Source organism: Mauremys mutica, chromosome 22 (assembly GCF_020497125.1).
Source record: "Mauremys mutica isolate MM-2020 ecotype Southern chromosome 22, ASM2049712v1, whole genome shotgun sequence".
Taxonomy (NCBI): Eukaryota; Metazoa; Chordata; order Testudines; family Geoemydidae; genus Mauremys; species Mauremys mutica.
The window spans coordinates 16,491,864-16,511,428 of NC_059093.1; the positions used below are offsets into that span (position 1 = coordinate 16,491,864).

The 19,565-nt window shown below is 46.9% G+C and overlaps 1 protein-coding gene across 2 annotated transcripts in view; it reads left to right on the forward strand.

The window, feature by feature from the left end:
• EI24 (EI24 autophagy associated transmembrane protein) overlaps positions 1-19,565 on the forward strand; it is a 33,826-nt gene that overhangs the window by 301 nt on the left and 13,960 nt on the right. Inside the window, exons 1-3 of one of the 2 annotated variants that reach the window (XM_044997321.1) lie at positions 4,532-4,661; positions 15,524-15,671; positions 18,084-18,229. In XM_044997321.1, the coding sequence (XP_044853256.1) occupies positions 15,630-15,671; positions 18,084-18,229 (188 nt within the window). In that variant the 5' untranslated portion in view covers positions 4,532-4,661; positions 15,524-15,629. Of the gene's footprint in view, positions 1-4,531; positions 4,662-15,523; positions 15,672-18,083; positions 18,230-19,565 lie in introns of those variants that run through there. The other variant, XM_044997319.1, reaches the window with a different exon arrangement.

Consider the following 19,565-nt stretch of genomic DNA (forward strand, 5'->3'; position numbering starts at 1 on the left):
CAGGTGGGTGCTGGGTGAAACATGAGCAGGGATCCTAGTTTCCCGTGATTAACCCCCCCCCCTCCAAATTCTCTGATTAAAAAACCATAAACATCTACATTTTCCCGCGATTAAAATGAAATGTTGAACTTTCGTTTCCGTAGCCAGAATACAGCGGAACTCCGTTTATCTGATCTAATTAGGACAGGGGCCGGATTGGATAATCAAAAATTTGGATAATCCGGAGAGCTTCAGCTCTGGGCAGCGGGTCCTGGGTTGTCAGCCCTGGTTTGATCAATACGGAGAGCTGGATAACGGAGGCTCAGTTAAACGGAGTTCTGCTGTATATGGTTTTATTTTTTCACAAAATGTAAAAACTAAAGATTCTCTGTAAAGATGCAAATTGCACGTTTTTCTGTGGCAAATGGATTTCTAGGAACCCTGAACATGAGTCACAATTTGGGTCTCTGTTGTGCCAGGTTGGACAAAGCAGTGTGTGGGAGTGTGTGTCAGGGAGGACATTAATACCTTTCTCCCTGCACAAGCAGGAGTTGTGCCCTACCATGTCTGTCAGATGGTATGATCTTTAGGGTCTTTTCTTCCTACATGGTACTAATAAAAGCATACAACAGATAGGGACCCTAATTTAGATATTAACTGTATGTCTGGTTGACAAGCCATTCATTCAATCTAGTTTACTGAACTCTTAATAGCTACAATCCTGCCAAAGCGTTCCTGTGCCTTTCCAGTTACTGCTCGGCTGATAAAACTGAATTATTTGTAAATCTCTAGTGTTCAGTCAGGGAAAAAAACCTGTGATTAGGACATATGTGAGGGGAATGGAGCTTTTTATTTCATTTTATACCATGCTCAGCCATTGGCAGCAGGCTCCTCCAGCCCCAGACGGGGAGCTCAGATCCTTCACACTAGCTATAGTGCTGTTATAAGGGATTCTGGGCCACATTCCGAGAATCCTAGTACCTGCTGCAAAGTGAACTGCAACTGTATCTAACCATCTCTGCAATCTCTATAAGGAAACCTGTTTGTAGGGTGAGATATATATATTCTAATTGCTGGAAGTTTGGAGTGGTTGTTAATTGTAAGGCAGTCAACCAAGTCGTGAATAGGCTTTTGAGTGAGGAAGTGACAGAAAACTGAATAGTCATTGAATTTTGCTCACCCAAATTCTGACATCAACTTTGAACTTGACCTTGGTCTTGTGCTTGGACTGAAGGGACCCGAGACCAAACCTGAAACAAAAAAACCCTGTATTGCTACCTTAATTTTCTCTCTAAAGGTGTAAAACCAGTAACCACATTTTCAAGGGAAGATAACCAGCCCAGACTTCATAATAGTTTGAAGGTGGGCTGGATGCAGAAGGGACTGTTGAAAGTGCTACTTATAAATTATCATATGTTGTGTTATGCTTCAGTTTCTTATGCTTCAGTTTCTTGGCTACGTGTCTCCTGAAGTGGGAAGTAAAAATCAAAATGACTTGGCCCCAATCCTGCACTCGCCTCCATGCAGGTGGGCTACTGTCTCTGTGCAGAAACCAGTACACTTCAGTGGGGCTCTGTGGAGGCATAGGGGCCTGACTCTGCAGATCCAATTGCAAGGTCAGAGCCTTGCAGGCCTCTGATACATATTTGATGTATAGAAGATTAAGAGATCTGATGGAAGGTCTCTAGCAGAAATCAGCTGGTTTCATTCTGCAGGCTGTAGTTTGATATTGGCAGCCCATTCTTTTGAATGATGGTTAAGTATTATTATTTTTTGCTTGTTGCTTTAATAGGGACAAGTGACCAGAACGGTGGTTCTGGGGAAGGTACATTAGATAAGATTTCTGAACCGTTGTGAATGTGCCAGAAGAATTAAAAAAAAAATAATAGGAGATACCAATCTCCTAGAACTGGAAGAGACCTTGAAAGGTCATTGAGTCCAGCCCCCTGCCTTCACTAGCAGAACCAAGTACTGATTTTTGCCCCACATCCCTAAGTGGCCCCCTCAAGGATTGAACTCACAACCCTGAGTTTAGCAGGCCAATGCTCAAACCACTGAGCTATCCCTCCCAAAAGTTAATGGAGATATACCAATCTCCTAGAACTGGAAGGGACCTTGAAAGGTCATTGAGTCCAGCCCCCTGCCTTCACTAGCAGGACCAAATGTATCTGTCTTTTTAAGGAACATGCCCACACAACAGGAAAAGACTTAGGAACAGGCTAAGCATGAATAGCTCCAAGGGTGATAGCAGATTAGCATCAGGGCTGGCGTGGTTACTCTCCAGTAGGCTGGTCCCAAGCCTTTGTTCTCCTTCAGTGCACTTCCTGCCACACTTCTGGAGAGTTTCTGTTGCAGTTCACTTTGCAGCAGGTACTAGGATTCTCGGAATGTGGCCCAGAATCCTTTATAACAGCACTATAGCTAGTGTGAAGGATCTGAGCTCCCTGTCTGGGGCTGGAGGAGCCTGCTGCCAACGGCTGAGCACAAAAAGGGGCTGCATGGGTGAATATGTAGATGGAGGAAGGTTGCTGGGGTGGGTGGGTTTGTTTGCAATAAGAATTTTTTTGTTTTGTTTTTAGTGTGCAGAGGCCACTAATCCTGTCTTCACCTCCTGAATCAAGGCTTGTAGGGTCAGGTCAGTCCTGCTCTACCTCAAATACCAAGGGTTAGCATATCTCCTATTATGAAGATGAGGCGATCTGTCCTAGAGAATAACTCTGAGGCCTAATTACACTTAAAAATTTGATCGAGCTAACTACATTGCTCAGGGCTATGAAAAATTTTGCTCCCGGTGGAATGTAATTAGGTTAACCTAACCCCCATCGTAGATGTAATAATTCTTCTGTCAGCCTAGCTATTGCCTCCCAGAGAGGCAGCTAAACTACAGCAATGGAAACCCCCTGTCTATTTATGCAGGAAGCATTAACACTATGGCACTACAGTGGCACAGCTGCATCACCATAGCTGTGCTGCTGTCGCCGTTGTAGTGTAGACATACGCTGAGATAATTGAGAAACATAGAACTGTGTTAACTGAGTAATGCACTTGTTTAACCAGTTGCTATTCTAAGCTCTGGAGAAGGGAAGGGTGTGGGGTGATGTCCCCTCACACAGTTACTCCACACTCATTGGCTTCAGAATGCTCTGATTAGTCCAGAGCATTGGCTTGTTGTTATAATGAGATAATTGCAGGATACTTCCTGTTTACAAGGTAATAACTACATCCTGGGCAGACATCCTGAGATGTTTATTACCCAGGGCACAGTTATTATTCAGTTAAAAGGAAGAACCATCTGTTGCACCGAGAGATGCGCATTTGTGTCATTACCCTGTCCATCCCTCTGCTCCTCCTTACTCTTCACAGAGACTTAGCCCCATCCTCAATAAGTGAGTGATTTGTAATGTAACGATATTCTTCATAAAGCTGTCACAACTCTCCCCCACACTAATTAATATTATGGTGCATTAATAGCTGGAAGGAGAGGTGTATGTAGAACTGCTGGCATGCATACAAATTGGCTCATCTGCTCTAAAGCCATCATAGGAGGAGGCGGTACATAGGGCATGGTCTCTTTGCCCATAGGAGCAGAAACACAGGCCTCATTTTCACTGAGACACACATCCTGCCACTTTGTGGGAAACAGGTACAAATTACAGACAGTTCTACTTGTGTCATTTACTGAATTTTCCTTCCCTGTCTTTTATCCTTAGCTCATCAGTGTAGCTAGTCCAAGTTAACCCTAGTTTGGGATTAGAGGGTTGACTCCAACAAGATACATAGAGGTAAAAACTACCTGTGCCTTGTCTCCACTAGGATTTTACATTGCAATAGCTATCTTAATGTCAAAACAAGCCTATTTTTTGCAGTGAAGACATAGGCATAATCCTCTCTATAAAACCACAGTGAAAGGCTGGAGAAAGGAGTCTATTACAGTGGGTTTCATGTCTTCAGGAGAGGGGGGGAATAAGTGGCAGGATCAGATGTAAAAGATCCTGGGCCTGGTTCTCCTGTGAGTTGTACCATCATAAATCAGGAGCAGCTGCACTGAAGTCAGCAAAAGTTTTCTGGTGCAAAACTGGAGTGAGAAACTGGACCCATCTCCACGAATACGACTACAATTATGAATCATAGGAAGTGTAATATAGACAAAAAGACAACCCAGCTGTGAGATGGGCCTAGGTTCTCCCCCTTGTACAGAAGCGGAAGTGGGTCCGGAGATGCCTGAGGTCATGGTGAGAAGTGGGGTGGGGGGCGGAATAGAACCCAGGAGTTGGGTGATGGGGCAGGGCCCAGGTGGGAGCCTGGCAGGCGGGGCACCAGGCTCAGCTGTTGTGTGTGTTCCACCATGGGGGCCCCAGCACTAGGCTGGAGGGGGGCCCAGGACCCAGCAATATGCCCAGCCCCAGGGTTACTTCAGCAGGGGGCGTTGAAGGCTGCGCTTCTCCCCTCGCCCGATGGGGACGGGCTGCGCATGCGCGGCCTCAGGCCGGCGCCGCCCAGCCGGCTCCCCTGGCGGCCGCCGTGAATGCTGCAAGGCTGAGGAGGCTGCTGGCGCATGCGCAGTGTGTCTCGGCCGGCCGGCGCGCTGGGCTGGGAAGTCCGGCCTGGGAGCGAGACGGAGCCTCGCCCGCTGCGGCGTCCGCGGAGCCCCGGAAGCGTCCCCGCGCCGCCGGCTGCTGCGGGTGAGCCCCGCTCCCTGCCCCATGCACGGCGCTCTGCCCCGGGCTCCCTGCCCTCCGCTGGGTGCTCCGCCCCAGACCCCCTGCCCCGGGCTCCCTGCCCCGGGCTCCCTGCCCTCCGCTGGGTGCTCCGCCCCAGACCCCCCGCCCCGGGCACCGCTCCCTGCCCCGGGCTCCCTGCCCTCCGCTGGGTGCTCCACCCCAGACCCCCCGTCCCGGGCACCGCTCCCCGCCCCGGGCACCGCTCCCTGCCCCGTCCTGCCCTCCGCTGGGTGCTCCACCCCAGACCCCCCGCCCCGGGCACCGCGCCCCCCCCCGGGCTCCCTGCCCTCCGCTGGGTGCTCCTCCGCAGACCCCCCGCCCCGGGCACCGCTCCCCGCCCCGGGCACCGCTCCCTGCCCCGTCCTGCCCTCCGCTGGGTGCTCCACCCCAGACCCCCCGCCCCGGGCACCGCTCCCTGCCCCGGGCTCCCTGCCCTCCGCTGGGTGCTCCACCCCAGACCCCCCGTCCCGGGCACCGCTCCCTGCCCCGGGCTCCCTGCCCTCCGCTGGGTGCTCCGCCCCAGACCCCCCGTCCCGGGCACCGCTCCCCGCCCCGGGCTCCCTGCCCCGTCCTGCCCTCCGCTGGGTGCTCCACCCCAGACCCCCCCCGTCCTGGGCACCGCTCCCCGCCCCGGGCTCCCTGCCCTCTGCTGGGTGCTCCACCCCAGACCCCCCGCTCCGGGCACCGCTCCCCGCCCCGGGCTCCCTGCCCTCCGCTGGGTGCTCCACCCCAGACCCCCCCCGTCCCGGGCACCGCTCCCCGCCCCGGGCTCCCTGCCCTCCGCTGGGTGCTCCACCCCAGACCCCCCGCCCCGGGCACCGCTCCCCGCCCCGGGCTCCCTGCCCCGTCCTGCCCTCCGCTGGGTGCTCCACCCCAGACCCCCCGCCCCGGGCACCGCTCCCTGCCCCGGGCTCCCTGCCCCGTCCTGCCCTCCGCTGGGTGCTCCACCCCAGACCCCCCGCCCCGGGCTCCCTGCCCCGTCCTGCCCTCCGCTGGGTGCTCCACCCCAGACCCCCCGCCCCGGGCTCCCTGCCCCGTCCTGCCCTCCACTGGGTGCTCCACCCCAGACACTCCCGGGCACCCCGTCCCGGGCACCATGCTCTGCCCCCTGCTCTCTGCCCCATCCCGCTCCCCACTTCCTGCCCCCGTGCACCGCTCTCTGCCCCCCCCCCCGTGCACTGCGCTCTGCCCGCCCGCTCCCTGCCCCATGCACGGCGCTCTGCCCCGGGCTCCCTGCCCTCCGCTGGGTGCTCCACCCCAGACCCCCCGTCCCGCTCCCTGCCCCGGGCTCCGCTCCCTGCCCCGGGCTCCGCTCCCTGCCCCGGGCTCCGCTCCCTGCCCCGGGCTCCCTGCCCCCCGCCCCGGGCACCACTCCCTGCCCCGGGCTCCCTGCCCCGTCCTGCCCTCCGCTGGGCTGGGTGCTCCATCCCAGACACCGCCGGGCACCCCGTCCCGCCGCCTGCCCCCCGTCCCTCCCGTCCGTTCCCTGCCCCCCATCCCGCCGCCCGCTCCCTGCCCCGGGCTCCCTGCTCCCCGGACACCGCTCCCTGCCCCGTCCTGCCCTCCGCTGGCTGCTCCATCCCAGGCACCCCGTCCCGAGCACCATGCTCTGCCCCTCGCTCTCTGCCCCATCCCGCTCCCCACTTCCTGCCCTGGGCACCGCACTCTGCCCCCTGCCCTCCGCTGGGTGCTCTATCCCAGACACCCCCCGGGCACTTCATCCTGCCGCCTGCCCCGGGCACCGCGCTCTGCTCCCTGCCCCAGGCACCGTGTTCTGTCCCCCACTCGCTGCACCGTCCTCCCTCCACTGAGTGCTCTATCCCAGGCCTCCTGGTACTTTTCTGGTACCCTGCCCCGCTTCCTGCTCCATCCTACTGCCTGCTCCCTGCCCTGGGCACCATGTCCCACCGCCTGCTCCTTGGCCACCATGCACTGCGCTCTACTCCCCGCTCCCCGCCCTGGGCACCATGCTCTGCCCCCTGCTCTCTGCCCCCGGCTCTGCCCTGGGTGCCCTATCCTAGACACCCCTTGCTCCAGCCTTCCTTGCCCCGGTTGCTGTGAGTGACATCCATTCCCTGCCCCAGGCACTCCCCCCACCTGCCTGCGTGCCCCGGCCCAGATGCTTTCCCCCTCAGGTGCCTCATCTCCTTTGTTTTCACCCCAGACAACTCCGTAGGGCTCCCTCCCCGGTGTCTTCTCTCTGGGTTGTCTGGGGTGACACCAAACTCCTCGCTCTTCCTCTTCTGACCTGCCCCGTCTCCCTCTATTGGGTGCTACCCCTGATTCTGTGGGGAGAGGGGCCCATAGCCACCGAGCGGGTCCTTTCTCCACAGGAGAGAAGGGTGGGGAAGAATCGCCCATCACAGAGTGAGGGGTATTGTCTACCTGGATGTAGGGGAAGGGAAGGCAGTTTTATAGGGACACACTGAATTGGGGGTGTGATATGCGTCTGCTTTATAGGGATGTGCTGAATTGGAGGCTGAATCCAGTGGGCGCAGCTGCTTTGTAGGGGATCAAGTAGCCTGGGGTGGTTCTTTCTAAGAACATTTGTTAGGAAGCTGACTTGGCTTAATGATAGTGACTGAAACTGGAAAAATGCCACTTGCAGAGGAAGTGTTCAGCCAGTGCCAGCAGGTGAAGAGAAGAGCTCTGCTCTTTCAGCACAGCCATCATCCCTTTTATTCCTGGACATTTATTCAGCCCAGGATTTTTTCCACTTAAATTCTTTTAGACTTTATTCATAGACTTCTCTCTTAACTGCGATGATACTGTCCTTTGGCCCATCCCAGCTGAGGGGCTTCTGCTGTCTATTGGCTTAATTGCCAAAAACCACTTTCATTTGTAACCATAAATGTGACTCGTGTCCTTATCTGACACAGATCCATTAGTACCGTGGTTTTCTATCTGTGGTGCGTGAACCCCTGGGGGTCCACAGACTGTGTCTAAAGGGTCCATGAAAGGTTGTAGTTACTATAGAACAGTGGTTTTCTACCTGTGGTGTGTAGACTCCTGGGGGTCTGGAGACTGTCCGCAAATGAAAAAAGGTTAGAAATCACTGCGTTACTATAATCATTGACTTCACTGTGGCCATGTCTATGTGACAGCAATATCACTACAGTGCCGTAGCTATGCCACTGTAACTCCATAATGTAGACACAGACTACAGAAATGGAAGTAGTTTTTCCATCGCTGCAGGAATTCCACCTCACAAGCTTACAGGAACTGGGTCAATGAAGCATTCTTCCATCAGCCACATCTACACTTAAAACCTAGGTTGGCGTAGCTACATCACTCAAAGGTGTGGATTTTTCACACCCCCTGAGTGATGTAGCTATGGTGACCTACATTGTAAATGAGCAACAGTGAGTCCTGTGGCACCTTAAAGACTAACAGATATTGGAGCATAAGCTTTTGTGGGTGAATACCCACTTTGTCAGATGCATCATTTTAAATGTAGACCAGGCTGAGTGAAATAAGAATGTGCAGAATGGGGGTCTGCAGAGTCTCAGGGTTGCACCCATGTGGATCTGATTGCAGAACTGGGGCCCAAATTTGGGGTGACAACTTAAAAATATGGGCTAAAGCTTTGCATTCTAAAGAAACCACAATAATGAAATATAATTTGTAGGGTGGATTTGATTGAAATCATGATTTAGTCAGGAAGACTCGATTTAATCATGGATTTCTACATAAAAGTGCATTCTTGTTGGTTGTTATAACCTTAATACACATTCTTCACAACTCAAGATAGATGTAGGTTTCATTTTTAGAAGGTACACACTATACATTTTTAAATGGGGATTTATTTTGAAAACTTTTCAGATTAGTTTTACAGGTAGATCAGAAAATGAATGATTGTTTGGTTATTTCATTTACCAAAATTAATTGAAGCAGATATTTATGAAGTCATTGGGAGGTGAACTATCTCCAATTCAAAAGGTTAATCATTAATATTTGGAGGATTTTCTTGCCATGCTGTATTAGGAGGAGAACATCACCAGACAGCCATTTAAATTGATTTATTTAACTTATGTATTCTGGATTTTTTTCTTCAACAGCAAACATATAATATTTTAACAAAACAAGCATATGGATTTTTGAATGTAGTTAAACATTCAAGTTTTTTAAAATCAGGTTTGTTTTTGTTAAAATTGTTTTTAACTAAAATTGTTAAATGAAATTTTTTAAAAATAAATTAAATCGACTGTCAGCCAGCTCAACATGAGAAACTTAACATACTGGCTTCTGCAGCTAACTCAGTCGTCTTCACCTTCATTTTCCTGTTTGTTCATAATCTGGAAAAGAAAAACAAGCTTTCCTGCTTTTTCAGGATCCCAAACGATTTCTCAGTTTGGAATGAATTAGTCCAAAGGAAAATATTCTTTCTATACCGGCAGAAGAAGCTACTGCTGTTGAAAGTGAGATTATCACTCAGCAGTCTCTGAATCCAGATGCTTAAGTGACTTCCACCAGTTCACTGGTGTGACTTGCTTTAAAACATGATCAGCAAACATCTTGAATGGTTCTTATTCCCAAACTGGGTCTCTCTTATGGCCTGCTGCCATTATAGGTTTTCCCTTCCAGTGAGAGAATGGAATGGTAGATCTCAAATCAATGAAGGCTGCACTCAGAAAGACCTCAAGACTTCTGGAATATGCTGCTCAAACAGTTTCACTTTTGTTTCTACTGCCTGTCCCTCCCTTCTCACATTTATCTCCAGACTTCTCCTTGTCCAGATCTATTCTGCCCCAACAATCTTCTTCTATTCATTGAACTTTTTGAAACTTTGCACTTTGAGAGAGGTAAGGGATTGACTCTGTGTACACAAATTTGCAGACGGACAATAGGGTTGAGGTCTGTTATTTCTCACCTCTACATATTATTTATTTATTTAAAAACATTTTTGCTGTTTACAAGCATATTATCTCTGGAGAGACAAATCCACAGTTTGAGAACTGCAAAACTAAACATCTCTGATCGTATCTTCTACACTGAGCCCCATTGGGTAGATAGGAAGATTAACCTAAATAATCTATACAGAAGCCCCTGGAACCCCATAAAATTGGGTCCCTAATCCATGAACTATTGGAACTCATTTACAAAACTTTTCTTAAACCTTACATGACTATATTGTTTCATACTATAGAATTAGAATTTATAATCCCTATTCCATGATGAGATATCTTTGAGCTATAATTTAAACTATTAAAACTATCTTAAGGTAGGTTTTTTCCTCAAAAACCATTTTATAAAAAAAAAATGGATTTAAACAAAAAAAAAATCTTTTTTATTTATTTTTTAAATCATTGATTTTTATCCACCCTGATGTATATTAATTTCAAAGCGCGCTGTGATGGAGTTGATTAGCCTCCTACTGTGGAATGGGGTTACAGGAACAACTCTGGACCTAAGAAGCCCTTGCCGTTGGGCCTGCTGGGCCTGCTGCAGTCCGAGGAGGGGTTTAAAAAGAGGCTTTGCAGTGCAGTGGGGCAGGGAGCAGAGGGAGATGGATCTGTGCTCACAACAGTGGAGGGACTACACAAGGAGGATTCATCACCAGGAGGAGGCTGCTGCACAGGCAGCCCGCAGAGTCCTGTGGCTCCCATTGCACAGTGTAACCGCAAGCCTTGACATGCCTTGAGGAGGGACAAAGTGGTAGGAGACCCAGAGAAGTGTGTTAGCCAGATTGCAGGGAGCGAACAGCATCCTTAAGTACTCAAGAGGGCCCTGAGTCGGAAGTGGTGGAATGTCTAGCCCCCAGGTTCCCTCTCTCCTTCTTTCTGCTGCTTCAGACTGTAACCCCTAGGCCACTGGGAGATATGCTCTAGCTGGTGAGCGATGAGGCCTTGCCCAACCACTGGCACCTTGAAAAAAAAAATTACCACTCTTCCTGAACCTTTTTTACACAGAAGGTTGCGATAATTGAAAGAGATCAGAGAAAACACTTTTTCTCTACCTGTGTCAGTTTGATGATTGTATACATTGTAAACTTTTCTGTCTCCTCTGTTTGTATGAATCTTCCATACAGCAATATGGGAGGGGGAGATTTTTAAAAATAGGAAAATGTAACTTCAAAACCACAGAAATTATCAGGGTCAGCCCTGGGACCAAAAACTACTTACAATTTTTAAAAGATTGATTTCAAGTTGACTGTGTCCATTTGTGAGTTAACGTGGGGCTCATGAAATTGAGGGACTAATAACATGGGTTCGAGATCGTCACAAGCCAGGCTGGTTCTGTGCAGGATTACCTTGTATAGTTCTGCCTCTGAACGTCTATCCCAGCCTGCGGCACCCTCTGCTATGCCAGACCTGGACTCTTTTGAACTGTGTTCTCGTTCTTGTGATGAGGACAAATGTGTTGAAGCATTAATGGCTTATATTCAGTGTTTTAATTATATGACAACAAAGATAATAAAGTGACAAATGTTGTAACACAGACCACTCAGGAATGAACTAGTCCTTCTGCTCCGTCTCTAGTGAAAGAGTGAGGTTAGCAGCTTGTTTTTCTCTTAATTGGGAGATGGAGTGATTCTGTGGGTTTTGCGGTTAGTACAGTCTATAGTCTTTAGGTGATGATCCACATGCTGGACCAATGCTTTTTTGACACTTCAAGAGAAGCTGAAGGCTCAAAATTTGATGGCAAGAGTGCTTGGAGTAATTAGTGCTAAGAGCACAGGAGTTGAGAGACCCTACAGTAATAATAAGTATCCTTTTATGTTGTGCTTTTCATCTGTAGATTTCAAAATTCTTTACAAAGGAGGTTATCATGTTACACGTGAGGCAGAGAGGATGAAGATTACACAGCTGGATAGCGACAGAACTGGGAATGGAACCCAGGTCCTTTGACTCCCAATCCAGGCAGTCCACTGGGGCCACACATCCCTTATAATAAACTAGTGATAGCATAGGACTTGCAGGGAGACTATTTTTAGTACAGAAACATGTTTCTGATTTGAGCTTTTAGGGGGATTATCATAAACCACTTTCTGTGGACACATGCACATAGACACTAGAGTCATCTGCGGATCACCATCCTGAGCCTGCGGCTGGAGGCAGAAGGTGCATCTCAACATTGCAACACTAGTGATTTCTTTCACCATGGAAGGCCAATGTAGGACTGTAAACAATATGGGTTTCTATTTGACACAGGTCAGAAATCCAGTGTGTTTCCTTTTTAAAAATTGAGTGGGAAAATCTCATAGAAGAAGATTTCACTGGATACATTTAGGGAATAAAATGTGTCTGCCATACTTGCCCTTTAACTTGTGTGTGTATGTATACTACTGGAGGAGGAAACGAGGAGAGCTCTTTTCACATTGTGAAAAATGTTTGACTCCCAAGTCACTTGGTAATTTCTGCTCTTACGTGTTTCATGACTGTCCTTTCATCCTGCATACTCATTCTGAGATCTCTTGTTTTTCTACTGGGCTATTTCACAGATGAAGTATTATTTTCAGATCTCTATGTCCAGTTAAATGTTTAATACTAGCAGACATCATCATCTTCACTTAGGTTCTGGTCTGCCTCTCTTAGACCCCACTCAATGTTATGGCCCATCTGTTTTGCCACCTTCTGTGCTCTTACAACAAATACCATTCCCAGATTAGTTTTGGCCGCTGAGTTTTGGTGCTTAGAGATAAGGACACACCCAAAAGGTCTTGCTTTGATCAACACAATGTCTGATTTCAATGCGGTAGATATAAAATTTCAAAACAGAATGTGTGTGAAGGTCAGGGTTTAGATCATTGACTGACGTCAGTGTCTGCTGAAGGCTGTTGCTTATTGATACAGATCCTGAAACTGGGTATTTATAACTCTTCAGTTATTGTAGAAATTAAATGATTCACTTCTATGGATGTACATTTCTGTGCTCCTGCAGGAAGAAGAACGTGATGCTGGAATAGGTTGACAAATTGCTGTTTAGTTGCCAGTAGTGCTCTTCAAAACACAGCTGCACCAAGGAATTTACAGTCTCTCTCAAACAGAGTTTTTCAAGAATAATTGTAGTACTCAGATTTGTCCACAGATTAAGAATATCTGCATATTTAGAGTTCAAATGTTCAGCAGTTAAATAGTTAACAATGTTGACATTTAACTTACCACTATTAGACTTCAGATCTGCTATTTTAGACTGTCTGCAGACACTGTGTTGGTTGGGTATTTGAAGTGTTTTGTTCCTAACCAGAAGGGTTTTTTTCGTAACCAGAAAAAACTTCAAAGCTTAAATTCTAGGGAAACTGACGAAGCCAGGATGGCAGAGCAGCCAATACTCGCACCTATGCAACTCCTTAACACTAGGAAGTTGTCACTCAGGATTTTTTTGGTCAAAATACCATAGAACCATACCAATTAGTCTTGAAAATCAATAAATCTGCTTTTTTTAAAAGAAGCAAAAAATAAAAAATTCAAAACACAGCTAAAATATAACACTAAAGACTATAATGTGGTGACCTCTTGTATTACGAAGTTACAGAATACACTCAAGAATATTCCAAGTCAGGGCAAGTCTTACTGGTGCAAACTCCTCTTTACTTTGGTGCAGCACACCTGTGTTGGGTTTTGTTGTGGTGTAGCTACATCAATGTACACCAGTGACAGTGCACAAATCCCTAATGTAGTCAGAGCCGTAAGTCACTTTGTCTGTCTCTTCTGGCCTGCCCTTTACCTCCTGCAGTACTTATTTCTTTGCTGTAGAATACACTATGTCTTCCTGTGTAAGGAGTCCTTAGCCCCAGAGCAAGGAGAAGCTTGTGTTTCCAAAACAAGTCGTGAACCTAATTTGAACTCTGCTTGTCAAATGCAGCCCCTGTTCTGACCTGGGTTTTGTCCCGCTGTTTCACTGTTCACCTCAGCCTGGATACTTTCTCACTTGCCATTGCATATAGTTTCTCGTTTAGGGGCTTGTAATCTTCATATAACTTTCCTTTTTGCCACTATGCATATAGGAAATCTAGGAGGTTTGAATGTACTGAGGCCCATGGTCATTCTTCTCTGTTGTGTGAGTGGTTTCAGACACCGACCACCCTCAGCCGTACCCTCCACCCTGACACCGCAACCCTAATCCCATCCCAGGGAGGAGGGGAGGCCATTGGTGTGGGGGCTCTCCCTGAGTGGTGGCTTCTGTCCCACAGGCCTGGGCCTGTGGCTTGAGAGCAAGCCTGTCCTGTGGTCACTCTGGGCACGGGCTGCAGTGGCTCCTGCATCCCAGGCATTGTGACCTGGCACATCGGTTCACAGCTCTGCTCAGGTTTGGCTTGGACACCCTGGGGCAGTGGGCTAAATTTGAGTGAATGGCCACTCATCATCCAGCAACCACACACCGCACCATAGTAACTCTAACTCAGGAACCAATCATAGAATCATAGAATCTCAGGGTTGGAAGGGACCTCAGGAGGTCATCAAGTCCAACCCCCTGCTCAAAGCAGGACCAAACCCAACTAAATCATCCCAGCCAGGGCTTTGTCAAGCCTGACCTTAAAAACCTCTAAGGAAGGAGATTCCACCACCTCCCTAGGTAACCCATTCCAGTTCTTCACCACCCTACTAGTGAAAAAGTTTTTCCTAATGTCCAGTCCATGCAACAAACCTCAATGCCAACTCTGCCCACATATTTACACCAGCGACACCATCACAGGACCTAACCAGATCAGCCACAACATCACCGGTTCATTCACCTGCACGTCCACCAATGTTATATACGCCATCATGTGCCAGCAATGTCCCTCTGCTATGTACATCGGCCAAACTGGACAATCCCTACGAAAAAGGATAAATGGACACAAGTCAGATATTAGGAATGGCAATATACAAGAACCTGTAGGGGAACACTTCAACCTCCCTGTACACACAATAGCAGATTTAAAGGTAGCCATCCTGCAGCAAAAAAACTTCAGGACCAGACTCCAAAGAGAAACTGCTGAGCTTCAGTTCATTTGAAAATTTGGCACCATCAGCTCAGAATTAAACAAAGACTGTGAATGGCTTGCCAACTACAAAAGCAGTTTCTCCTCCCTTGGTGTTCACACCTCAGCTGCTAGAAGAAGGCCTCATCCTCCCTGATTGAACTAACCTCGTTATCTCTAGCCTGATTCTTGCCTGCGTATTTATACCTGCCTCAGTAAATTTCCACCACATGCGTCTGACGAAGTGGGTATTCACCCACGAAAGCTTATGCTCCAATACGTCTGTTAGTCTGTAAGGTGCCACAGGACTCTTTGTCGCTTTTTACAGATCCAGACTAACACGGCTGCCCCTGTGATACTTAGCTTTTTAGAAGTAATCTGTTGAGTAAGTAGAGCCCAATCCCATGGAGAGCTTTGTATATCAGGACAGATGTCTTGAATTGGACAGTTGTTTGATGGGATCCATTGCAAAGAGCAGAATACTGCGGTGATGTGCTCACGGTGACTTGTGTTGTAAGCAGATAGGCAGCTGTATTTTGTACTAGCTGGCGCTTTTTCAGGATATATGGCTTCATTCCTAGATATGGGTTGCAACAATGAAGACTGGAGTTAATGCAGAACTTTATTTCATTAGTTCAAAAGTCTGAATTTTACCACTTTCAAATCTTTAGAGGCCCTGCACCCATCTTTTTTGCGGGGTGGGGGAGGAGGTTATTGATGTGTTTTCCAATTGTCATGCCTTTTCTTCAGAAATGCTGCACATTAATGTAGTTGTAAGTGTAGCCTGGACAAATACTGCCTTCTGTTTAAAATGGCTGAGATGCTATTAAACTTACAATTCCATTACACACATCAATGCGTAAACCAGGAATTCTTTGTTTACATTTACCATGGTAATGTTTCCTTTTCTCTTTGCCAGGCTCCATCAGTTTCCCATCTCTGCACCATGACAGAGGTTTGGGCTCGTCTCTTCCCTTCTCCCTGTAGTTGATAGTTTTGGAATCGGAGGTGATGCTGGAGTAGAGATGGCAGACAGTGTGAAAACCTTCCTTCATGATCTCGTCAGGGTAAGTCTCTCAATTTGTTTTGAGCCCAGAATCTCTTTGGGTTCTTTTTTTCCCCTGGCGTAAGTGGCATAGTGAGATTATAGGCAAAATAGATTTATAGACCAATCAGTATTATATGTCTTGAATATTCAGATTATATCCTGTTCTTCAATGCTTGGCATGCCTCCCTTTCCATGTATCCATTGGTGGACTAAGAATATATCCCCTCCAGTAGTAACCTCAAGTTTCACTCCTGGTTACCTTTTTAAAAAAAAATATGGAGCAGAATAGTGGTTGTCCACCTAATTTATATGTGTGGGATCACACACACAGACCAGGATTCTAAACTCCTTCCAACTCCACTCAGTGACATTCCTTTGCTCTTGTGTGTGTGGAAATAAGAGGGCGCGACTCTTGTTCAGCACGATACCACTACAGATCCACACGGCTGAGCATGGTCTGGACAAATGTTGAGCCGCCACTGCACCTCCAAGCATCTCTGTGTGCTGCAGAGTGCCCTGCAGAATTGAGCCGTAATCATTGGCTTTTCTGCTCAGACTGTTGTCAAAGGAATCAATTATGGATTTTTTGTGATGAGAATGCTTGACTGATCACAGCTGATTTGGATGGTGTTTCAACACATGGCTCACTGGTGAAAGGCTAACTCCCACCTATTTAAGAAAATGCTGCTTCCCCCCACCCATTTTTTTAAAAAGTTGGAAATCTCTTAAATGCTTTCTGGAGCCCTCTGTGGGTTTAACACAAGTGTTCGGTTTGGACAACATGGAGCTGATGTTTCTTTGCAACCAGGAAGAGCCAACTGCCTTGGTTTTGTAACTAGAGGACACCATCAAGTAGTGTAAACACCAACTTTTGATTAACATTCGACCAGAAATGCCTTGCATATCCTAAATGTATATTGGCCTTATATTTTCTGCCTCCATGGATTAAAAAAGCGAATAAAATAATAGATAACTTGTATAAACATGCATCATAAATTGTATTAATAACTCCCCACTCTTGGTGAGAAATTACAAATAAAATGCACCAGTTCTTGGGAGATCCTTGAAACACTGTCTTGTGGATTTATACTTCTATTGATAGCACCGCATTGAGAAACTAATAACTACGCTTCAGATGGCTGCGACAATCTTGCTTATCAGCTTGTGTTACAAACAAGGCAGTAAAGAAACCCAGCTGGGTTAATTCCAGCTTCATATACAAATTGGCAGGAGAAAAAGCATTTTTTGCCAGATAGGAGAAAACAGACAAGGAAAGAAATGATTCTCTGGCTTCTGAGAGAGGGGCTATAAATAATGGGAAGTTAACAAGAAATTACACCTTTTAAAAAAAGAAGACAAATTACTTTCTACTGTCCCTTTTAGAGGTGACTAAAATGTTTCTGATTTAGGTCACTGGGCCGTTGAAAATAGTTGGTGTAATGTATTGAACTGAACCTTGGCTACAATTAACAGTATTGGCTTCCCCTCCTGACTTGAGTACTGTTGCTGGCTTTCATCCAAATTGCGGTCTGAGGGAATGATGGGAGCTGAGGGAACACAGGACAGGTGTTAGGAGCAGCAAAGAGAACAACCTCTCCCTTCTTTGCTGCTCCTAACAGCCTCTCTATTCTCCTTTGAATTCTACCTCAGAAGCTCATGACTTTTGAGCGTCCTTCCACCATTGATCTCGCCACAGGTGCTCTCTGTTGCCACTTCTGAGCCTGGCCAAGATGACATAAAAAAATAGGGCAGTAGAGAAACATAGCTTTTATTTTTAGCGTGTGCCAAAATGACTGTCTCAGGAGCATTTCCTCCACTTCCTTTTTTTTGTTATCCCACTACTGTAACACGTTATCTTCATTAATTGTCTGTCTACACTAGACTGAGCTCCTTGAGGCTGGGCCGTTGTCTTTTAAAATGCTATGCACACCTGCGGTTTTATATACCTCAGTTTTATATATAAGCCTCTCAGACCCACCTAAACTGTGAGATTTTCCTTGAAAGGGAAACAACTGCGCAACTCAGTACTCCTGAAATGTAGGTCTTGTTTACAATTTTTTTTTTGAAAGGCCAATATGAATAGAAATGTTGACATAAAATAAATGCAAGGAAAACTGTTTTATAATTCATATCTTCCCCTGGAGAGTTTGTAACCCAAAGACAGACGTTTAGGCCAGTGCATGCACCAGAAAGTGAAACTGCTATTTTTTACTGTCCCTAGCTGACTGAAGCGTGCAAAAGTAAACTGTGACTCAATGGTCATAATGAAGAGATTTGTAAAATTCTTTCAGTTTCTGTAATATAGGGAATTACAGATAATATATGTAATTTTTATGAAGATGATTTTTCAATTGACAGTGTCCCTTGTAACTTTTATTTTGACTGCCCAAAGTATGTTGAGTTCGGGTGTGCTGTTTCCTTGTGTCTGCAGGGAATTAAGGACTCCATCTGGGGGATCTGCACAATCTCCAAGCTGGATGCCCGGATCCAACAGAAAAGAGAAGAGCAGAGAAAAAGGAGAGCAAGCAGCGTGCTCGCCCAGCGGAGAGCTCAGAGTGAGGAGAGGAAGCTGGAGAAGTGAGTAAAGGAGCTTAAGTGTTAAAGACAAACAAATTTGTTTGTGCCCTCTCAATTTACCAACTACTGAGGACAGGGAGACAGAAAATCATTTGTAATCAGAATGGTTCTGACTCGGACTATGGAGGTCCTAAATGACCGGGAAAACTGAAAGTCACACTGAATTGGGAACAGTCTGCCAGAAGATTTGTCCACATATGTGATATTTCAGAGTAGTCCAGATAGTGCGTGTGAGCTGAGTGGGGATTTCCATGCTTACCGCTCCATGCATTGGGATGAAAATATGCCCCTTAATAGTAGGGACATACTACCTGAAGGTCCATGGGGTCAGAATCTCTCTTAAATACTGGATGTCTCTGAAATACTAAAACTGGATTCATGAGCCAACTGTCATTAAAACAGAAAGGTAATAAATGTAAAATGGATTAAAGGAGATATGCTTTTTATACAAGGCACCTGTAGCAGTGACTTCTACAAGATATCATTGAGGCCAAGAGCTTAGCAAGATTCAGAAATGTTATATGGTTAATGAGAGAGGATTTAAAAAAATAGAAGAGTTATAAACTCTTATGCATCAAGACATAAGCCAACTGAGAACACGGATTTTTACATATTCCTCTGAAGCATCTGGTACTAACCACTGTTGGAGACAGGATACTGACCTGGTGGGTAACTAGTCTGATCTATTGCCTGTATTCTGTGGCTGTCTTATAGAAGAGACTTATGCAGTGCTGGCAGTTGTGGGATTTGGGAGTAAGCTTTCCACATACAGTTCTGCCATCATACCTCAGAATTTGTTTCCTATCTTTTAACCAGTTACCAATCCATGAGAGCATCTTCCCTCTTATCCCATAGCAGCTTACTTTGTGTAAGAGCCTTTGGTGAGGGACCTTGCTGAATGCTTTCTGAAGATCTAAGTACACTGTATCCACTGGATCCCCTTGGTCCACGTGCTTGTTGACCCCCTCAAAGAATTCTAGTAGATTGGTGAGGCATGATTTCCCTTTACTTAAAACCATGTTGACTCTTCTCAACAAGTTATGTTCATCTATATGTCTGACAATATTGTTCTTTATTATAGTTTCAACCAGTTTGCCCGGTACTGAAGTCAGGCTTACAGGCCTGTAATTGCTGGGATCACCTCTGGAGCCCTTTTTAAAAATTGGTGTCACATTAGCTATCCTTCAGTCATCTGGTACAGAAGCTGATTTAAATGATAGGTTACAGACTACAATTAGTAGTTCTGCAGTTTTACATTTGAGTTCCTTCAGAACTCTGTGGTGAATACCATCTGGTCCTGGTGACTTCTTATTGTTTAATTTATCAATTTGTTCCA